Below are 22,052 nucleotides of genomic sequence, written 5' to 3' on the forward strand. Positions count from 1 at the left end.
TATGAAAAGGTAAATTGCAAAATAAGCAAAAAGAACTACTTTTACTAAAAATTAATTCATTTGTCTGTATTGTCTACTGTGGCAAGCACATGTAAGAGCGGCAGGATAGAAAACTATATAAAGAAGGCTAAAAAGGACACATGGTTTATGGAGTTTCTGAAAAAAAAATTAAAATTGAAAAAAGAAATTTACAAACCTGAAAAATAATTATGTGCAAGTAATCATTGCTAGGAATGTAAATATCAGGTTTCTGAGGCAAATGTTCACACGACAATAGAAATGCAGGTGATATGATGCTATAGTGGTGCGCACACAAGAAGGCAGGTGGTGGGGTGATGCGCAGTGACCAAGATCAGTGAACCATGTGACACACCAGGCAATAGCATAATTCTGCGACATCTGTCGGTAGCATGTGCATCGGGTTGTGTGTGAACATTTAGCATTCATTCTCATGTTAGTGTAAGTATAGGGAGGTTACTTAGCCACTGTAGTGTTCATTATGTGTGACATAAAGCAAACATTATGAGTATTACATCAAGAAGTGACTGATAGTTTCCCGAGCATGTAAATTCTGCTAGGCAGAATCAGAAATAGAAACAGTGGCTGGGTGTAGTGCTCACCCATGCATTGCCAGTTGGCAATGACTGGAGTGTGAGCATGGGACAGACACACAGAGCACACTAGTGACACCACAAGGAACTCTGACACTCTCTGCACAGAATGCATCGCACTGTTGTCTTCTTGTGTGGCACCCAGTTATAGCAGGGGAAAACTAACTCCCCAATGTGTGCAAGAAAAATAAAACTATATAATGAATCATATTACAACCTCCTATACATTGCAAGGTTATCTAATAATAATGATGATTATGATGATGATGACAAATATTGTCTGAAACACTTCAGTTTTCAAGTATATACGTGTTAAATGAAATGACATTGCTTAGCATCAACGTCTCTCCAAAACTTCAAGAATACCACTGTCTGCCAAAAAATTCTTGAAAATGTGAAACGTCTTTCAGCAGACAATAACACAGGCTGTAATAGTCCTTGGTACAGTTTTATGTTACTTAATATGAGACATAGAACTAAACATCTATCTGCAGACTTGAAAAGGTGATACTCTCACAACAGGCAAATAACATTATCATCTTATACAAAGGAACAAGTCTATCAAATAATAATAATAAGAAGAAGAAGAAGAAAAAGGTACAGAACAGAACCAGCAATCAGTCTGCCTCACAAGAAGTGTCAGAATTACTTATACAATTTATGTGATAGATTTAGCATTTGAGAAATTTTCTATCAAACTATTCATAGAGTAATGTTACCACAACAATATTTTCTCCAAATGAACTGAATGTTGTGGACTATTTCCACTTAACACCTAAATGTACATGTATCTATTACTAAGTCCTGTATTTAAAACTACCACAACATGATAACAATGGATTTAATTTTTAATGTATAAAATAGAAAAGTCACCAGCCTCTACATTAGTTTGACAACACAGTTCTTTACTAGGTATTGTTCTATTGGAGACTGCATGTCCTTGCTATCATCTGACCTGTGGTTCACACAGCTAGTAGAGGGCATGTGAGGGGGCTACAGTTTTGCATGTAATGTGGAATATATGTACCTAAAGTCTATCACATCAAACACTCAACAGCAATAACATTAGAAATAGCTGGTCACATGACTGAAAAGTCGACTGACCTCAAACTGGCCACTCGTATGACAGCTGAGTGCAAGATGTGCAACATCAGTGCGTTTGGTCACAGCCAAATTATTGTTTTCTTATGCATGGAACCTTTCATATCAAAGGCCATGCAGGCACTGTGATTTTCAGATGTTATTGTGTCAAGTCTAAACAGAGTATCTCAATTCTAGGAAGACCGGTGCTGCTAGGGTCAACTGTTGTGGTTTCTAACTGTGACTAGACAAGCCACAGTGAAGCAAATCACTCATTAACTTAATGTTGGGCAACAATAACCAGTGAGAAGCAGTATCATTCCAGAAACACCAACATGCTGTTGGGTACAGAAGCCACTGGCCCACATATGTACCTCTGTACACAGCAAGTCACAGGGTGCATCATCGGACTTCCAAAGCACGGAGAAAGGTCACCTGGGATTAAGGAGTAATGGTATATGCTGATACACCCAAAACAACACAAAAACAACATAAAACAATGCACCACACTTATCAACAGGGCATCACTGGAGCATGTAGTAAAGGTATTCTTATGTGGAGGATGTTTACGCAGGATTAAATAGGGCTCCTATTAGTGTGCCTTAATCTTCCACTACAGAAAAATACAAAAACATACGATCCAGCAACATGCATACATTAGTTTGCGTACAGAATCCTGCAAGCAATGTGTGCCCCGGAGACAAAGCACCTCCACCATCCTATCATTCCTCAACAATACCAGAATTATTTGAAGAACACACTACAATCATGATATTGCTTGTGTGTTCTCCCCCTCCCCCTCGTCCTCCTCAGGTCCAGCTCCCATCCATCACATGAAATGAACCCTATTGAGCATATGTAGAACACTAATCACGTGAGATGCAAGCCTTGAAAACAGATCTGTCTATTTTCCATTAGTTGTGGCCAGTGGTTGAGCAGTTGTCGGTCAGTATGTCTCTCCCCATCCCTCCCCCTCTCCACAAAAATTCCTTTCAGTGCCTCAATGTCTGTAGCATGACAAGACACCAGTATCGTCAGGTCAAAACAGCGTGCTACACGCTACTCGGTATGTACCTCTAATTCAGCTGCTAATGAGTGTATATCTTATAGCAGCTATGCAAAGCAGAAAGCAGAGCACACAAAACTAACAGCACAGATGGAAATAACAGACAGTAACATCTGTGCTAAGAGGATTATGTAAGGCACATCATATGTCTACTTTTATATGTTTTGTAACATTTTATGTAGTTAGTACAGGGTGGTCAGTTAAATCTAAATTATATGGTTTATTTCAGACTTAATTTGCCATGTGAAAGGAGCTGATTAGTGAGGAAATTATAGTAATTATGTTTCAACAAACATTCTGTAAGCATTTTAGTATCAACACTTCACAAAAGGATTGTATTAAGGAAATAATGGAAGTATGCAAGTGATATTGACACTCGTCTCCAAATTTGGATTTATGGGGAGAGCAATCAAATGACACCAGTGCCGATACTTTTCAACCTCTTGGTTCATCATTGTGAGTTATCTCGGCTATGCCAAATGTTTACAATGCACTATCCTGAGTCAGTCCAAGCGTTCATCTACTTGTCCATATTTTTCTTGGTGTCTTTACTTCATTCCAGTTCCGTATATAAAATGTAGAGTCCATTTCCTTCAATTTCTTTGTGATTACTCTTATTTTTGTAACATGATAACCAAACAAAATAGATACAGCTCTAGCGTACATGTATTCAGGCTGTTTCCTATCACGAAGTGAAGACAATGAGGAAGAATGTACTAGCTTGTGAACAGGGGAATAGTGACTTGAATAAACAATAAGCCAAAATAACTTTTCAAGTCCTCCGTGAGCCAAGATGCAAGAACTGGTAAGGAGTTACGTAAGAGAATGAACACTATTAACCTAAAGGCCATGATATTCTTTTGTTTGTGACACCTCGTTTTGGGAAATTTTCATCAGTAAATATTGTTAACCCTTTTGCTGCTACAGATGTGCTTTCTGCATTCCATGCTGAGGATGGCTTTAGTTACGGCCACATTGCTTGCCAAATGCTGGTACCTGTGTTGAGAGACAGCATTCCGACCGATATGAAATATTTATACAATTTTTTAAAAACTATTACATGAAACAAATTGATTTTTGCACATCTTACTGACTGATATCTTTGTGCTTTATAAAGAGCTGAATTTCTTTTCATTATGTGCCATAGTTACTGCACTGCAGAAAATTAAGTAAAGCACCGAGTGAAATTTATAGATTCTGCAGAGGTTAAACACACTGCATAAGCTTTGTGTATGGCTGATTTTAACCCATACAGTGAAGTGAATGAAATATATATAAGATATCAAAATATTATTTAAAATTGAGAGCAGAATGGTATCTCATTTCCTTCTTGAGTTATTGGGTTTCATATCTAATGGATGGCCACACGTGATGCACCCATTCACGTCCTTGCGCATCACAAATCGTGGTTATGACAACCGTCATATCTCAAATGATTAAAGATACCTAAATGAGGTTTTCTTTGTGAATAATAGCACACAATGAGGTACACATGTTGTACAATAAATACTCAAACTTTTTTATCCACAGAGATACGGAAGTAACTTCTCTGCAGCAGTGAGAAGTCAGCAGCTCAGGACGCATCCAAACATCCATAGGACAGTACGAAAACCCAAGTGGCGCGTGTATACGTGTCAGCAGCACCTGGGGAACAGCGTAGTAGGATGTGTACACAAGATCAGAGCAGCAAAATGGTTAAGTAACACGTATAATGAAAGTGATTAATGAAACAGAAAATAATTTGCACATATGTTAGTTTCTGTTGAATGTTGTGCATTCAGGATAGTGCTATGCAAATATTTTGCTTTCAGATACTTCAAATAAATTAATAATTTTTGAATTATTCCTTTGCAGAAATTCTTCATTTCACAATTTAATCTGGATTAAATATTAAGATATGTAATACAGATATAACTGTTGATGCATGTATGATATTGCGACAAGCAGCAAAATCATACTATGGTGTTCTGGTCTCATAACCTGCGAACAGTTAATATTAGCAATCAATGAAGTCCTTTTCTTCACAGCATCAGTAAAGATCTTAATTATTCTTTCCTGATTACATATTGTTCTGAACATTCTTCACACTGTCGCAACAGACTGTCTTAGCAAACGGTCAAGTTATTTTCCACGCCAGAGGGTTGTAGAAATACATTTGAATTCTTATTTACACAGAGTATAATGTGATTTCTGTTGGTACAAAAGGATGACCACCTAAATTTGGCCATCTCAAAATTTGCACTTAGATCTTCATTATTAGTACTGGAATAATTCATCATCATCATCATCGTCACTGTTATACTAGTCATCCTTAGACTTTAGGGGACTTCTCACTGCAGCTATTTTGTCAGTATCATGTATTCATACATGATGAAGGAATAATGGTCATCATTACTGGAAAGCTGTGTCTCCAGAATATAATAATACACACACCGTATTAGTCGTATAAGCACTCAATGCTTCAGTAGCATTAATGGCCTCCACTTATAAAACATCATGTATTTACATTTTCTGTATTTGCAGTGCAAAGAATACTCAGAACTCTAGTAACCACCACCTTACACACACACACACACACACACACACTCTCTCTCTCTCTCTCTCTCTATATATATATATATATATATACCTACTGCTTCAGACAAAGGTAGGGCCCACACATCTCAAGTTGTGCAGTGCAGAAGCCAAGAGGGAACCAAATGAAAATTACATAACTTAAAATTGAAGTGAGTTGCCTTTGGAGGTACTTCTTCAAAGAATGACAATGCAGTCTGTTTGCACAAATTAAGAAAACTGTGTATTCAAATTATTAGACTAAAGCAAGTTATTGTAATACTTTGAAATTAAACTGCATAAATTAAAGAAATATCCTCTTTTTGTTTGATGTTGACATTTCTGAGTGCTGCAGATGCACCTCTTTTTGTAATAAATCACACAATGATTTAATTTTCACAGTGTGGGCACACTACTAGTGCACCTCTAAGTGGACACACAGGGATTTAGTGGTATACACAGCATTACTTCTTGTTTGTGAGAAAAGTCATTGGCTGTTATGTCCCTGTGCCTTGTACTTTTTTAAATGTTAATCAGGTATTATACTGTCCGTTGTCATAATTATCATCAATTTAAATGTGTAGTTGTAACTTTAAAGAAGAGATGTTACAGGAAATATTTTCATACCATGTGAAAAGTTGATGAAAACAATTCCACAGCACAACTATCTATGATGAATAAAGGCGTGCTTTGTATTAAGTGCATGAATGTCAATTCTTGTACATAGGTTTGTAATAAATTTATCTTCTGCAAGGTAAAAGACTTTAGTCTAATAACTTGAGCATGTATGTAGTATAATTATGTGGGCAACATTCATTCTAGTGGTGCCCTGGATTGCTTTTTTTTTCCATTTTCATACTTTCTTACTGCCCTTATGAATGTAAATTAGTGGTAACAATAAGCAAAACTAAAATACTTTTTGAAATTACGCAACAACAGGATACTGAGTATCATTAGACAGACCATAGCACAGATGAAGATCTGTACATTAGACATGAAAAAAGTGTTTCTTTATATTGCTTGGATTGTCAAAGCAGTGAGTATTATTATTTTAAAACATGTTAGGATGAAAGATAAACTGCCACACAACACACTATGGGTGTCTCATGCAGTATCAATATACTGTTAGTAATAGAGCTATGCATGTGGAGCCTGAGGAGTATCAGTGTATTTTTTCTTACAGTTTAACTTCAAAGTCTTAACTGATGGATACCCATTTGATCTCTCATGAAAAGCAGAACCAAAAATACAAAAGCAAGCACATACTTTAAGTAGCTGCTATGAATCACACAATAAAATTAAGTCTGCTTTGCACTAATAATAATAATAATAATAATAATAATCACATTAGCACTCCAAAAACCATGTGTAAATTATTAGATGACAAATCGACGATCATGCTCATTGTGTGATGCACAAAATGTTTAGTTCATTTTGAGAAAACTGTAAAACACTTAAACAAACCAAACGAATACTGTAAAACCATTGGGAATGATTGGTATAACATTAGCACAAATATGAGGTGATATTGCAGGCAGATGATGGACAAATAATAGGTACTACTGAATGGTGACTTCTATTAGGAGCGATATAAAGATGTTGAAGCATAGTAAGCACCATTAAATTCCACTTATCAGGGTGTTATATCTCTGTACAGTGCCCACAGACCTCTTTATCAGTTAGAACAACAAATACTGTGTAGTTAAGGTATTTGTTGTTAGAATGCTGCTATTTACCAGAGTTGGACTCTGGTACAGAAAATTGCAACAGTCATGCAAAATTACCCTCCAGGAACTGTAACTAGTGAGCACATCCTTATACATATACAACCTGTCAAAGACACAATCATCTACAGAAACATAGGAAATGCACACATGTTTTTTTTGTTGTTTTTTGTTTTTTTGAAAGAGACTCCCACAGTGCCTTAGGATACTGAAGAAATTGTCTCCTTCCTGGGAACCAGTCAGGTGCCTGCCATAGTAACAACTCTGTGGTAACAAAACCACAATTCTTCATGAACCAGATCTACTCACAGCATTTGTGGGTCTTGGTTACACACACACTGAAAAATATATTTAAGATGACCAGCTATCCATGTTGTTATGACAAGTCATTACTGTGAAATAGGAACAAAGATGTCGAGCATGAAATCTGAATGGAAAAAATTACAAGACAAGGCATCATTTTCACCTAAATCATGGAGGATTGTTTCAATCTCTCACTTTATACCCTTAAATTACAGTATGACTGTCAATTTCTTTTCACTTCATACATTGTGTGTCTCTTCAAAAGAAAGATATACTTAACTCATTTTGCCTGCCACACAAAATTTTAATCAGGTGAGTGGGGTACACTTCTCTTTACTGGATTTTAGTTAGTAGAAAAATTTGTATATGATACTTTTGAAAGTTTATCAACAACTTGTACATGCAGGCCCACTGAATTTATTTCTTGCTATTTTTACTCTCATTTTCTCAATTTACAATCAAATCATTTCAAACGTTAAATTTGAGAAGACATTCAATTTTGTAACAGGCATGCAAAGATGTCCAAATTCTAGATACCATTCTGCAAATTTCGTAACTATTAAGATCGTAGATAGAATACTCTTCATTTCTTTTTTGCACTGAGTAATTATTTGGAAGTTATAAATAAACCAAACTGCAATTTTCATACTCGAATGTACAATAAATATGCAGTATGTGTCATCACTGTTAAACCTATTATCACTTATTTCCAAAACCCATTAGGTTTCCAAGACCTCCTGTTGCTCCTTGTTGCAACTGCCTCATCATATTCTGAAGTCCTGGCATTCCACCTAAAGCAGAAAGGAAAAAAATAATGTAAATTACTACATGGAAATGTTAAAAATTTAAACACATGCAAAATAATATGCTCAAAAGAATGAAAATACCTGTAACTTATCTGAACAAGTTACAGTCTCAAGCTTTACATTCTTTTTCTTGCTGATCTTAGCTACTGAACTACTTGCATGAATGCTTTAAATAAGCACACCCATTGTCACCCAATGCCCTGGATTGAGGAACATCGTAGCCAAGATACTTCCAAACCTACCCGAAGTGGTGTTCCACTGCCCACCCAACCACCACAACATCCTAGTCCATCCCTATGCCATCCCACCCCCCATCTTCTGCCACACGGATCATACCCTTGTGGAAGACCCAGATGCAAGACGTGCCCAATCCACCCACCCATCACAGGCTTATTCTACCCCATCAGGGGCAAGGCCACCTGTGAAAGTAGCCATGTTGTGTACCAGCTCTGCTGCAACCACTGCACAGAATTTTACATTGATATGGCAAACCACCAGTTGTCAACTAGAATGAATGGCCACTGCCAAACTGTTGCCAAAAACAAGGCTGTAGCTGGCCCACAGATGGTTCCCCACTCTCTCACGAGGCACTTCCCACAAACACCCTCCCGCCTCTCTCCATCCCTCACCCCAGTACACTCACCATCGGCTGGGAAAGAGCTGGCAGTCAACTGAGCACAATTTATGGAGAGACGTTTGTGCGTGTGTGTGTTTTCCCTACAAGCTTTGAAAAGGAAGTGCATTCCAAAAGCTAGCCAAGCTCTGTACCTTTTATTTGTGTACCTATCGACGATGCAGGGTTTCTGCCTTTCAGCGAGTTGTCTTCTTTATTCGTAAATAATTCATAGTTATCACACTTGGGTTTAAAATCATTGCATGTTCTATAAAGGATACACTCGTGAAGATATTTGCCTGAAGAGAAAATATATAGTAATGAGCAGATTTTTAAAAGCTAACAGTACAATCAATCTCTTTGACACTTTCTGAAATGTATTATAAATAAATTTTACTCTCAGTACAGCGAAGACTGTGGCCTCTATATTTGTTCTTTAATATCTCAGTGGCATAAATAAATTCAGCCATTACATCATTATGAAGTAAATTTTCACACTGTTGGTGTGTCTACAGTTTTCATCTAGTTTTACAAATATTCACAAGCTCAATACAATAGTATGTAACTTTCTCAACTTCAAATTTTGTTCTTCTGTGTATGAAACTAATGTTATTACATGGTTGTACTCATCATAGACAGCAAGCTCCTGATCTTCAAGGTGAGGATTATCTATGCATAGTTTGACAAATTTTGAAAAATAAAAAAATGAAGCCTGAAGTATTGTTATAATCAGAACCAATATTTTCATTTAGAACATAAATTTCTGGTGGTTCAGTAGATCAGGAATAAATGTGTGACTGGTTTAATAGCAATGTGTCTGAACCTGGATCTGAGCCGGTATGTGACATGGATGTAGTGAACAAAGCGAGCGTGTTCGGTAACAGACGAGAGCAAACATGCGGCAATCTGGGAACCAATCAGCACATACATAGGAGCACAAAAATGTGTTTATCTGTCACTACAGTATGCCAAACAAATTTTGATTGACTGCACTGATGTTTTAACTCTCCAAAATATGAGAAGCTATCTTCCTTCTTCCTTCCTTCCTGTCTGGTGCCCTTTATCTGGTCAGTGCCACGTTGAGACTGGTATGATGCTTCTTCTGTTGTGTGGAGAACCAATCGTATCTGCATATACAGGTCATTATTATTATAGTAGAAGCTGACTTTGGGGAAGATCAATTTGGATTCGGTACAAATATTGGAACACGTGAGGCAATACTGACCCTACAAATTATCTTAGAAGATAAGTTAAGGAAAGTCAAACCTATGTTTCTAGCATTTGTAGATTTAGAGAAAGCTTTTGACAATGTTGACTGGAATACTCTCTTTCAAATTCTGAAGGTGGCAGGGGTCAAATACAGGGAGTGAAAGGCTATTTACAATTTGTACAGAAACCAGATGGCAGTTATAAGAGTCGAGGAACATGAAAGGGAAGCAGTGGTTGGGAAGGGGGTGAGACAGGGTTGTAGCCTCTCCCCGATGTTATTCAATCTGTATATTGAGCAAGCAGTAAAGGAAACAAAAGAAAAATTCGGAGTAGGTATTAAAATCCATGGAGAATAAATAAAAATTTTGAGGTTCGCCAATGACATTGTAATTCTGTCAGAGACAGCAAAGGACCTGGAAGAGCAGTTGAACGGAAAGGAGGCTATAAGATGAACATCAACAAAAGCAAAACAAGGATAATGGAATGTAGTCAAATTAAGTCGGGTGATGCTGAGGGTATTAGATTAGGAAATGAGACACTTAAAGTAGTAAAGGAGTTTTGCTATTTAGGGAGTAAAATAACTGATGATGGTCGAAGTTGAGAGGATATAAAATGTAGACTGGCAATGGCAAGGAAATCGTTTCTGAAGAAGAGAAATTTGTTAACATCAAGTATAGATTTAAGTGTCAGGAAGCTGTTCCTGAAAGTATTTGCATGGGATGTAGCTATGTATGGAAGTGAAACATGGACAATAAATAGTTTGGACAAGAAGAGAACAGAAGCTTTCAAAATGTAGTGCTACAGAAGAATGCTGAAGATTAGATGGGTAGATCACATAACTAATGAGGAGGTATTGAATAGAATTGGGGAGAAGAGGAGTTTGTGACACAACTTGACTAGAAGAAGGGATTAGTTGGTAGGACACGTTCTGAGGCATCAAGGGATCACCAATTTAGTATTGGAGGGCAGCGTGGAGGGCAAAAATCGTAGAGGGAGACCAAGAGATGAATACACTAAGCAGATTCAGAAGGATGTAGGTTGCAGTGGATACTGGGAGATGAAGAAGCTTGCACAGGATAGAGTTGCATGGAGAGCTGCATCAAACCAGTCTCAGGACTAAAGACCACAACAACAACAACAACAACAACAACAACATTCCCAAAGTCATTTTAAAGCTGCTGCCAGCTACCTTTCTCCTTTTGGGGGTGGAATTTGTGTACTACTACTACTAGTACTACTGTCTGTGTGTAGTGGAACCCACCCACTATTCACTTAAGAAAATGTGGAAAACCATCTAAACCAACATCCAGGCTGACCAGCACACCACCCCACATCATTAATCCACGAGTATTTGATCTGGGGCTGGAATTTCCTCCCTGTGTCCCAGAAGCAGGCACTTTAGCAAATGAGAACTATCGTTAGGTAAAATGTGAATTGAAATAGAAAATAACTGCTGATTATTTTGCAAAATCGAATGGATGATACAAAGTACAGTGTGTTTTAACTGTAATTTTATAAAATAGTTGTCAGCTTCTGGTGAGTAACCTGTAAGCAATGCAGTGGGCTTTCAAATGTGACATGTGGCTTATTTCTTAGATACAGAAAATTGCCGTTCCCAGTAAAAAACATATTTATTTTGGATTATCCATGTTTTGTAGCCTGAGTTTTGTATTAACTGGGACAATCCGGAGCTTGGTGCACATTTCTTCAAGTACTTATGAAAAAGACTTGCACAAAGAGACAGGTAACATTAATTTTCATTTTGTGATTTCATTAATACAAAGTATATCAGGTATAATACATGCTATCGCATATTCCCCATGAACCATGGACCTTGCCGTTGGTGGGGAAGCTTGCGTGCCTCAGCGATACAGATGGCCGTACCATAGGTGCAACCACAATAGAGGGATATCTGTTAAGAGGCCAGACAAACGTGCAGTTCCTGAAGAGGGGCAGTAACCTTTTCAGTAGTTGCAGGGGCGACAGTCTGGATGATTGACTGACCTGGCCTTGCAACATAAACCAAAACGGCCTTGCTGTCCTGGTACTGCGAATGGCTGAAAGCAAGGGGAAACTACGACCGTAATTTTTCCCGAGGGCATGCAGCTTTACTGTATGGATAAATGATGATGGCGTCCTCTTGGGTAAAATATTCCGGAGGTAAAATAGTCCCCCCCATTCGGATCTCCGGGCGGGGACTACTCAAGAGCACGTCGTTATCAGGAAAAAGAAAACTGGCGTTCTACGGATCGGATCGTGGAATGTCAGATCCCCTAATCGGGCAGGTAGATTAGAAAATTTAAAAAAGGAAATGGATAGGTTGAAGTCAGATATAGCGGGAATTAGTGAAGTTCGGTGGCAGGAGTAACAAGACTTTTGGTCAGTTGAATACAGGATTATAAACACAAACTCAAATAGGGGTAATGCAGGAGTAGGTTTAATAATGAATAAAAAAAAATAGGAGTGCGGGTAAGCTACTACAAACAGCATAGTGAATGCATTATTGTGGCCAAGATAGACACGAAGCCCACGCCTACTACAGTAGTACAAGTTTATATGCCAACTAGCTCTGCAGATGATGAAGAAATTGATGAAATGTATGATCAGATAAAAGAAATTATTAAGGTAGTGAAGGGAGATGAAAATTTAATAGTCGTGGGTGACTGGAATTCGAGAGTAGGGAAAGGGAGAAAAGGAAACATAGTAGGTGAATATGGATTTGCACAGAGCATAACTTAGTCATAGCTAACACCTGGTTCAAGAATCATGAAAGAAGGTTGTATACATGGAAGAATCCTGGAGATACTAGAAGGTATCAGATAGATTATATAATAGTAAGACAGATATTTAGGAACCAGATTTTAAATTGTAAGACATTTCCAGGGGCAGATGTGGATTCTGACCACAATCTATTGGTTATGAACTGTAGATTAAAACTGAAGAAACTGCAGAAAGGTGGGAATTTAAGGAGATGGAACCTGGATAAACCGACTAAACCAGAGGTTGTACAGAGTTTCAGGGAGAGCATAAGGGAACAATTGACAGGAATGCGGGAAAGAAGTACAGTAGAAGAAGAATGGGTAGCTCTAAGGGACAAAGTAGTGAAGGCAGCCGAAAATCAAGTAGGTAAAAAGACGAGTACTAGTAGAACTCCTTGGGTAACAGAAGAAATATTGAACTTAATTGATGAAAGGAGAAAATATAAAAATGCAGTAAATGAAGCAGGCAAAAAGGAATACAGACGTCTCAAAAATGAGATCGACAGGAAGTGCAAAATGGCTAAGCAGGGATGGCTAGAGGACAAATGTAAGGATGAAGAGGCGTATCTCACTAGGGGTAAGATAGATACTGCCTACAGGAAAATTAAAGAGACCTTTGAGGAAAAGAGAACCACTTGTATGAATATCAAGAGCTCAGATGGAAACCCAGTTCTAAGCAAAGAATGGAAAGCAGAAAGGTGGAAGGAGTATATAGAGGTTCTATACAGGGGCGATGTTCTGGAGGACAATATTATGGAAATGGAAGAGGATGTAGATGAAGATGAAATGGGAGATACGATACTGCGTGGAGAGTTTGACAGAGCACTGAAAGACCTGAGTCGAAACAAGGCCCCAGGAGTAGACAACATTCCATTGGAACTACTGACGGCCTTGGGAGAGCCAGTCCTGACAAAACTCTACCATCTGGTGAGCAAGATGTATGAAACAGGCGAAATACCATCATACTTCAAGAAGAATATAATTCCAATCCCAAAGAAAGCAGGTGTTGACAGATGTGAAAATTACCGAACTATCATTTTGCTGCAAAATATTAACGCGAATTCTTTACAGACGAATGGAAAAACTGGTAGAAGGCGACCTCTGTGAAGATCAGTTTGGATTCCATACAAATATTGGAACACGTGAGGCAATACTGACCTTACGACTTATCTTAGAAGAAAGATTAAGAAAAGGCAAACCTACGTTTCTAGCATTTGTAGACTTAGAGAAAGCTTTTGACAATGTTGACTGGAATACTCTCTTTCTAATTCTGAAGGTGGCAAGGGTAAAATACAGGGAGTGAAAGGCTATTTACAATTTGTACAGAAACCAGATGGCAGTTATAAGAGTTGAGGGGCATGAAAGGGAAGCAGTGTTTGGGAAGGGAGTGAGACAGGGTTGTAGCCTCTCCCCAATGTTATTTAATCTGTATATTGAGCATGCAGTAAAGGAAACAAAAGAAAAATTTGGAGTAGGTATTATAATCCATGGAGAAGAAATAAAAACCTTGAGGTTCGCCAATGACATTGTAATTCTATCAGAGACAGCAAAGGACTTTGAAGAGCAGTTGAACGGAATGGGCAGTGTCTTGAAAGGAGGATATAAGATGAACATCAACAAAAGCAAAACGAAGATAATGGAATGTAGTAGAATTAAGTCTGGTGATGCTGAGGCAATTAGATTAGGAAATGAGACACTTAAAGTAGTAAAGGAGTTTTGCTATTTGGGGAGTAAAATAACTGATGATGGTCGAAGTAGAGAGGATATAAAATGTAGACTGGCAATGGCAAGGAAAGCGTTTCTGAAAAAGAGAAATTTGTTAACATCGAGTATAGATTTAAGTGTCAGGAAGTAGTTTCTGAAAGTATTTGTATGGAGTGTAGCCATGTATGGAAGTGAAACATGGACGATAAATAGTTTGGACAAGAAGAGGATAGAAGCTTTCAAAATGTGGTGCTACAGAAGAATGCTGAAGATTAGATGGGTAGATCACATATCTAATGATGGAGTATTGAATAGAATTGGGGAGGAGTATGTGGCACAACTTGACAAAAACAAGGGACCGGTTAGTAGGACATGTTCTGAGGCATCAAGGGATCACCAATTTAGCATTGGAGGGCAGCGTGGAGGGTAAAAATCATAGAGGGAGACCAAGAGATGAATACACTAAGCAGATTCAGAAGGATGTGGGTTGCAGTAAGTACTGGGAGATGAAGAAGCTTGCACAGGATAGGGTAGCATGGAGAGCTGCATCAAACCAGTCTCAGGACCGAAGAACACAACAACAACAACATCGTATATTCTTTACTGAAGGTGTGTTATGTTTATGTTGTTACCAAGTCTTTAAATATAATATCCAATGATAGAATCGTATTATGTACACCTGACATACCACATTACAGGAAGTCTTATCGAGGTGCAAATCATTTCCTGTTTTGTGTTGACAAAATTTTTAACCATGATCTCAGAGAATCTAGGTTTTTTTTAATAACATTTCTTTAGTATGTCTGCTTATTGTCGACACACAATCACAATGATGTGTCTGGTATATGTTGCGATTGGTTGCCAGGCTTACACTGTTTACTGTGTCCTGTGGGAGGTCTCTCATAAAACTCATACCATAGTCTGCCACTTATGTCCAAAACCAACTGACCACTAAGAGTTACGTTTGATCATTGATTCAAATGTGCTATGGCTCATTTGTCATCTTGGTCATCTGAAAAGCTGATTGCAGCACAATGTTCCTTGGTTTACACAACAGCTCCGGGTCTGCAGAGAGATATTAGTTCATGTTTGCTTGGTTTTTAATCAGGTAAACAAAAATCTGACTACATTATTGGAGCCAAAATTGGGCCTATACAAACCCTGCAAATCAAATTTTGAGATGCTTGTAAAAAGTTAAACATGTGTTAAGAGATACTCCATTAAAATTATAGTAAACTCGGGGCAGTTCACTTATTTATTGTGATACGAGACACACAGGATATGCTTGCTGATCATTTTCAATGGGGAATTATAAAACTTTTTTGACAAAATTAACCACAATTTACATCTTGTAAGGTGAGAACTATTATGAAATGAATGATAGAAAATGTGTAAGTTCCCAGTTTTCACCAGCTATGAGAAATTTCATGCAGAACTCTCGACATGCTGCTCTGAACTTTGTTCCACTTCATTCTACTTTTGTTTACTATTCTGATGGTGAAAATGGGTTTCGTCTCACAATAAGGATGCACCAGAGCACATTTTGTTGATATAAACAACAAAAAAACATAATGCAGTAGAGCCCAGCTTTTCAAGGAACTTTTTTTGTGTGATATATGTACATAATAGGCATCAAAGGCCTAGCCAGGGACTCATTTACTATCTAATAACGGTTATCTGAATTTCGTACTATGTTTAGCAGTTGACAGGGAAGTGCCAACTGTCTGGGAAGCCGAAATGTTTGACTAAATTTCATTAAACATAATTGGTGTTTCTGGAAAGCATGCAGCTGTGTCATTCATTCATTATTTATATGATGAAATACTACACCAGTTATGTATTTTTTCCTGCTCAACATGATGTGTCTACAACTTACTCTCACAGTTGAGTGCCAATATGTAGTTAAGTATTTTGTTTGATGGTATGTGTGTTCTGCCTCTCTTGCACTGTAATGATGTTTATGAGGTTACAAAGTATACTATGCCTCCTCCATTATGCAGAAAACTACATGTGCACCCAAACAGGCACGCGCGCCCGCCCCCCCCCCCCCCCCCCCACACACACACACATGCCATTACACACACTATTTGTTTGTGAAAAATCCCAGAAAACACTTACATAAATATTTGCACTTGACAATGAGAATAACTTCTTGAAACATGCCATGCTAAGCATGAAAAAATATGTAACTGGTGCAGTGTTTCATTACTCAAGCCAGAAACATTTGAGCAACAGAAAGAGAGCAATGGTGTCAAATAGCACTACAAATTGCCAAACAAGAAGACATATCCAATGAGTGTTCACACAAAGGTGTCATAATGATCATGAAGCTGTGCATGCACAGAAAAAACAATTTGAAAACAATTGTGATCAGTCATGATACCTTTATTTGAAAGAACTTTTACTCCCACAGTCATCATGCCAAAGTGTAGTGGGATGAGACTAAGCATGGATTGTTCCGAATTTTACTGATTTACATCTGCTGAGCAGAGCACCCTGGTTTCAAGAAATTTAACTATGTAATGTTTGTAAATACTACTTGAAGGCCAACAATATTTCCACGGGATTATCTGCTTTCAGCAGCACAAGCACTACCAGTGCATGTTGATACATTTTGAAACACTGAGAGATCATGCTGCTAGTTTAAAATGTTTTATGACTGTGTTGTACCATTTGAATCAACTTAACGTCATATTTGTGCTATACTGCATCTATTTAGTCTTGATGACCATCTATTCTGATAGCGTACAAGGGTCTCATAGCAAGCAATGACATGCATGTTCGGTTTGGAAGAAAGATTTTCTGACAATAAGCTTTTGGAAGCTCAAGCCTAAGGACTGCTGGTAGCAGATCACCACAGAATAATGCAATTAAAAATTTCGCACAGAGAAATGATTGGGAGAGCTGTATGATAAATCTGTGCAGAGGCTCATTGCCTGGAGTCTCATTAGGGGGTAGGTAAATGGAACATATTATCACTGTACTTGGTACATGCACACCTGTAGGAACTGCTCGTATGTTTCTACTTGAGTGACATGTGAAGTTACATCATTTGTAAAGTCAGTCACACTACATTCAGCTCTCCCTCCACTGAGATGGCCATTTCACAAGAGGCTAAGAACTTTTAGCAAAGAGACAAGTTTAAGAATTAATCTTTTAGAGACAAGGCAATACAAGTCTCACTTGTGCCATGAGCCTCAATTCCTCCACATGAATTATTAATAGTATGGGAGCAACTTTATTGGTGAAGTATTTTTGTGCTCCTCTTTCTCTCGACATATTTGGAGATATGTGTTACAGTTACAGGGGAAATAAAATGACTCCCTGCGTCCCTCAGAAGGACTTCCATGTCTTCCACAAATGTGTTCTTGTCACACAAAAATAGCATCTAACACTCTGATACTTTTGGAGATAGTCTTTAAGAGTTTTAGTTTTTGACCAGAAGTTTAGTCTTTGTGACATCGGAATTTTTTGTGTACTATTTGCTACCTCATTTGGTGATTTGTTTACACCCTAAATATTCAAGCAAGTGAAATGAAGCTGAGATGTGGGGAAACTATCCTATAGCTTGCCTGACCGAATTGCCTCAACAGCCATCCACCCCAAAAACACAAAGTACACCTTGAGATTGACAGGGTTCTATAATGGTTTGCATTGTCCCCACAGTTCCACCTTTGTGCCCTGCAGTGGTTGGCGAAGCATGGCCACTTTCCTAGAAGCTCTGCGTTCACAGCCTTGGAAGAGTTTAAATCCTCTGCTGTCATAAAACTTACTTCCATCTTTCTCCAAGGACTATTAGATTTTTCTTGATGTTCAGCTATTTGACATCTTTGAACTCCTGTTCATGTTGAGCTTAGCAACAAAGAACCATATTTTCCTTCTGATGTTCACGGCAAGTGTATGAATAACACATCCATATAGCCAAGTGCATCATATGACCCCTACCAGGACACCAGGGAGCACACTGCCCCCATCAAATCTGCCTAGCTGACTAATGATGGGGGTTGGTGTTCCGGTTAGCCTGGATATGATTTTTAGGCAGTTTCCCACTTCTTTCTATATATACAACAGGCTGTTTCCCATGTCCCATTTCAGTTACATAATGCACAACCTCTTCAAAAACTGTCACATGGCATATGTGCACACTTGAAGGGTACAACAGATTCCTGTCCTGGAAGAGCAGGGTGGGGGGTGGGGGTAGGAGGAGCTGGCAGTAAGTTTTAAAATGCCTTTGGGAGTGACAATCCCATGGTAATAATACAAATATGGCTGGTTCTCTGCAAAATTGGAGAGGCAACATACCATTCTTAACCATGCATCAGGTGGATGCAGGGCAACAGAAAGAAAGTAAGGGATTAAGTGTACAAATAAACAGGACTGTTTGAGCTTCACATGGTCAATGATTGACTCCCATGACCTGTGTATGCGGCAATGACTTGAGAAACAGTTGCTATTGCCGCACACATACAACTATGATCTTTACTATGTGTATAAACTGTCCATTTGTCTTTGTGTGTCTTATAAGCACTTTGCAGTGATTATTTACAAACTGTTTAAAAAAATACAGTAAGCATCATCATCACACAGAACACAAAATAATAAAATGTAACTTTTGTCAAAAGGAGAACTTCAGATACACTACATCAATAAATGTTTTTTGTTGATGATGAAGTGACGATGTTATATTGAACAATTTCTGTTTGTGAATTAACTAAAGTAGTGAAATCCTAATTTTTAACAATATTCTACATGTGCACTTCACTACAAGAACTGTTCAACATATACCACCAAGAAGAAAAGAGAAGATTCAGTTAAACATAAATATGTGTGAATGAAAATAAATACCCATGTGTTGAAGAACCCTAGGATCCATCATCTTCGCCATCTGTTGATTAAGTTTCGTCATCTGGGCTTGATTTACATTCTTTGCCATATCGCCACCTTTGAATAATCCTTTTATTCCACCCATCTTCTTTACAACTGCAGCAAATTTTGTGTACTGTGAGATAAGTTCTTTAACTTCCCTTTCAGTCACTCCTGAACCTTGTGCAACCCTCACTATTCGTGAGGATTGTTTTGTAAATAGTTTCGCACCATCGCGGCTGTCTAATTCTGAAATAAAATTAAACCACATGGAAAATGAGCAGACACAAAGAATTATTAATTAGGGTGAAGGCAATTTTTATTTCAGATAAACGGTTTCTATAGAAATAAAATACAATTATTTCATACCACCATCATTCATGCTGTCCATAATTGTCATAAGTCTCTTCAATCTGGCCATTGAATCCTGTTCACTACCTTTCGATAAGAAATCTGTACTAAACCCAGGTATCATACCCTAAAACAAGATGAAATGACAATCAATAAATACTGACTGGAAAACACAGGACTCACTGATTATCAGCTCTGTACTATTTGAAAATTTTATATACTATTAGAAAGCAACTCACCATTATTTGTGAAAAAGGACCCATTTTCATAATATTCTGAAACTGCTCGTACATATCACGCAATGTGAACTGCCCATGTTTTATCTTTTCTATTAATTCCTCATTGTCATCAAGTTTCAGCTCATTTACTTTGTCAATTAAACCTTCTATATCGCCCATCCCTAAAAGCTTACTAATGAACGGTTTTGTTTTAAATGGTTCAAAGTCATCAATATGTTCTCCTGTTCCAATGAAAATAATAGGACTTTGTGTAGCTGCAACACTAAAACAGAAAAAGGAAAGCCTCTGAAAATTTATCACAATTTGAGACGGTAGTGACAACAATTCTACAAAATAAAAGTAACACTTACGCACTGAGAGCACCTCCACCTTTAGCATGTCCATCAAGCTTTGTTATTATAACTGAACCAACGTCAACCTTCTCCTTGAATGCACGAGCCTGTGCTTCACAGGCCTGACCTATTGTTGCATCCATGACGAATATGATATTATCTGGTTTCTGATGAGAATAAAAAATATGTTGAGTTCAGTTAAATAAAATAATTAACAAACAACAAGTTTCAGAATATTACTTACAATTGCATTTGAAACTTGCAACATTTCTTCAAAAAGTGATTCTTCTTGTTTATGTCGTCCACTTGTATCAACAATTATTATCTCAAAGCCTTCTTTCTTGAACATTTCTACACCATCTTGTGCTATAACTACAGGATCTACTTCAGTGTAGCTGCATCAAAGAAACAAAGATAAATGATTAACTTAATAGGAAATGTGAGAAGACGACTCACTGAAACAGAAGTTCAACAAATTTTAGACACCTGCACGCATTGAAGAAAAGCAAACAAAAAATACCTGCGGAGTACTGCATGCAAGTAAAAGAATGCCAAAATTTGACATGTCTATCATAAACATTACAGCAAAAAAGAAAAGTCCACAATACAGTATCTACACCAACCACTTACTCCTAATTGCTGCGACAGTAAAGTTACGTAGGTGATACTGAAAAAAATGTTGAAAAATCTGAACATTGGATTCCTACCCAAGCACATATTTATCAAAATTGAAATTATTTATTCAGTGGGATATCATAGGAAAAGGTACAACAATGCTAAGACATCAGAAGACATGAAATGACAGAAACGAGCATGCTGCAAAATACACTTTTTGAACTTTGCAAGACTTACAATACACAAACAACAAGTCTGAGATAAAACTGGCCCAGAAAATATTTATAATCCTGCTGTGAAATAAGTTATACTGGTCAATCAACAGGAGAACTACTACTTATGGAAGCTAATGGAAATGACTACAATTGTTATGAAATGCAGAAAACACTTTTTGGACCTTTTTAATTTTAGACACCTGTACAAATAGTGTAAGGCATGTACATGATGCTAAATGGCTTTAGAGAAATTACAGTTACAAATCCCTTTGATATGGCACACTATTCATTGTGTTAGTTAACCTTCTTCTAACCCAAATAGTTCCAAAATACACTCCTGGAAATTGAAATAAGAACACCGTGAATTCATTGTCCCAGGAAGGGGAAACTTTATCGACACATTCCTGGGGTCAGATACATCACATGATCACACTGACAGAACCACAGGCACATAGACACAGGCAACAGAGCATGCACAATGTCGGCACTAGTACAGTGTATATCCACCTTTCGCAGCAATGCAGGCTGCTATTCTCCCATGGAGACGATCGTAGAGATGCTGGATGTAGTCCTGTGGAACGGCTTGCCATGCCATTTCCACTTGGCACCTCAGTTGGACCAGCGTTCGTGCTGGATGTGCAGACCGCGTGAGACGACGCTTCATCCAGTCCCAAACATGCTCAATGGGGGACAGATCCGGAGATCTTGCTGGCCAGGGTAGTTGACTTACACCTTCTAGAGCACGTTGGGTGGCACGGGATACATGCGGACGTGCATTGTCCTGTTGGAACAGCAAGTTCCCTTGCCGGTCTAGGAATGGTAGAACGATGGGTTCGATGACAGTTTGGATGTACCGTGCACTATTCAGTGTCCCCTCGACGATCACCAGTGGTGTACGGCCAGTGTAGGAGATCGCTCCCCACACCATGATGCCGGGTTTTGGCCCTGTGTGCCTCGGTCGTATGCAGTCCTGATTGTGGCGCTCACCTGCACGGCGCCAAACACGCAT

The 22,052-nt window shown here is 38.1% G+C and overlaps 1 protein-coding gene across 1 annotated transcript in view; it reads right to left on the reverse strand.

Moving 5' to 3' along the window:
• Positions 1–7,731: 7,731 nt before the first annotated feature.
• The window catches only part of LOC126249658 (signal recognition particle 54 kDa protein), a 60,357-nt gene continuing 46,036 nt past the window's right edge, over positions 7,732–22,052 (reverse strand). Inside the window, exons 4-9 of the mRNA XM_049951336.1 lie at positions 20,458–20,608; positions 20,232–20,380; positions 19,882–20,143; positions 19,661–19,769; positions 19,274–19,540; positions 7,732–8,128 (exon numbers count right to left, since the gene is read on the reverse strand). Of these exons, the coding sequence (XP_049807293.1) occupies positions 8,037–8,128; positions 19,274–19,540; positions 19,661–19,769; positions 19,882–20,143; positions 20,232–20,380; positions 20,458–20,608 (1,030 nt within the window). The 3' untranslated portion in view covers positions 7,732–8,036. The remainder of the gene's footprint in view (positions 8,129–19,273; positions 19,541–19,660; positions 19,770–19,881; positions 20,144–20,231; positions 20,381–20,457; positions 20,609–22,052) is intronic.

The sequence above is a fragment of the Schistocerca nitens genome, chromosome 3 (genome assembly GCF_023898315.1).
Source record: "Schistocerca nitens isolate TAMUIC-IGC-003100 chromosome 3, iqSchNite1.1, whole genome shotgun sequence".
NCBI classification, from domain to species: Eukaryota; Metazoa; Arthropoda; class Insecta; order Orthoptera; family Acrididae; genus Schistocerca; species Schistocerca nitens.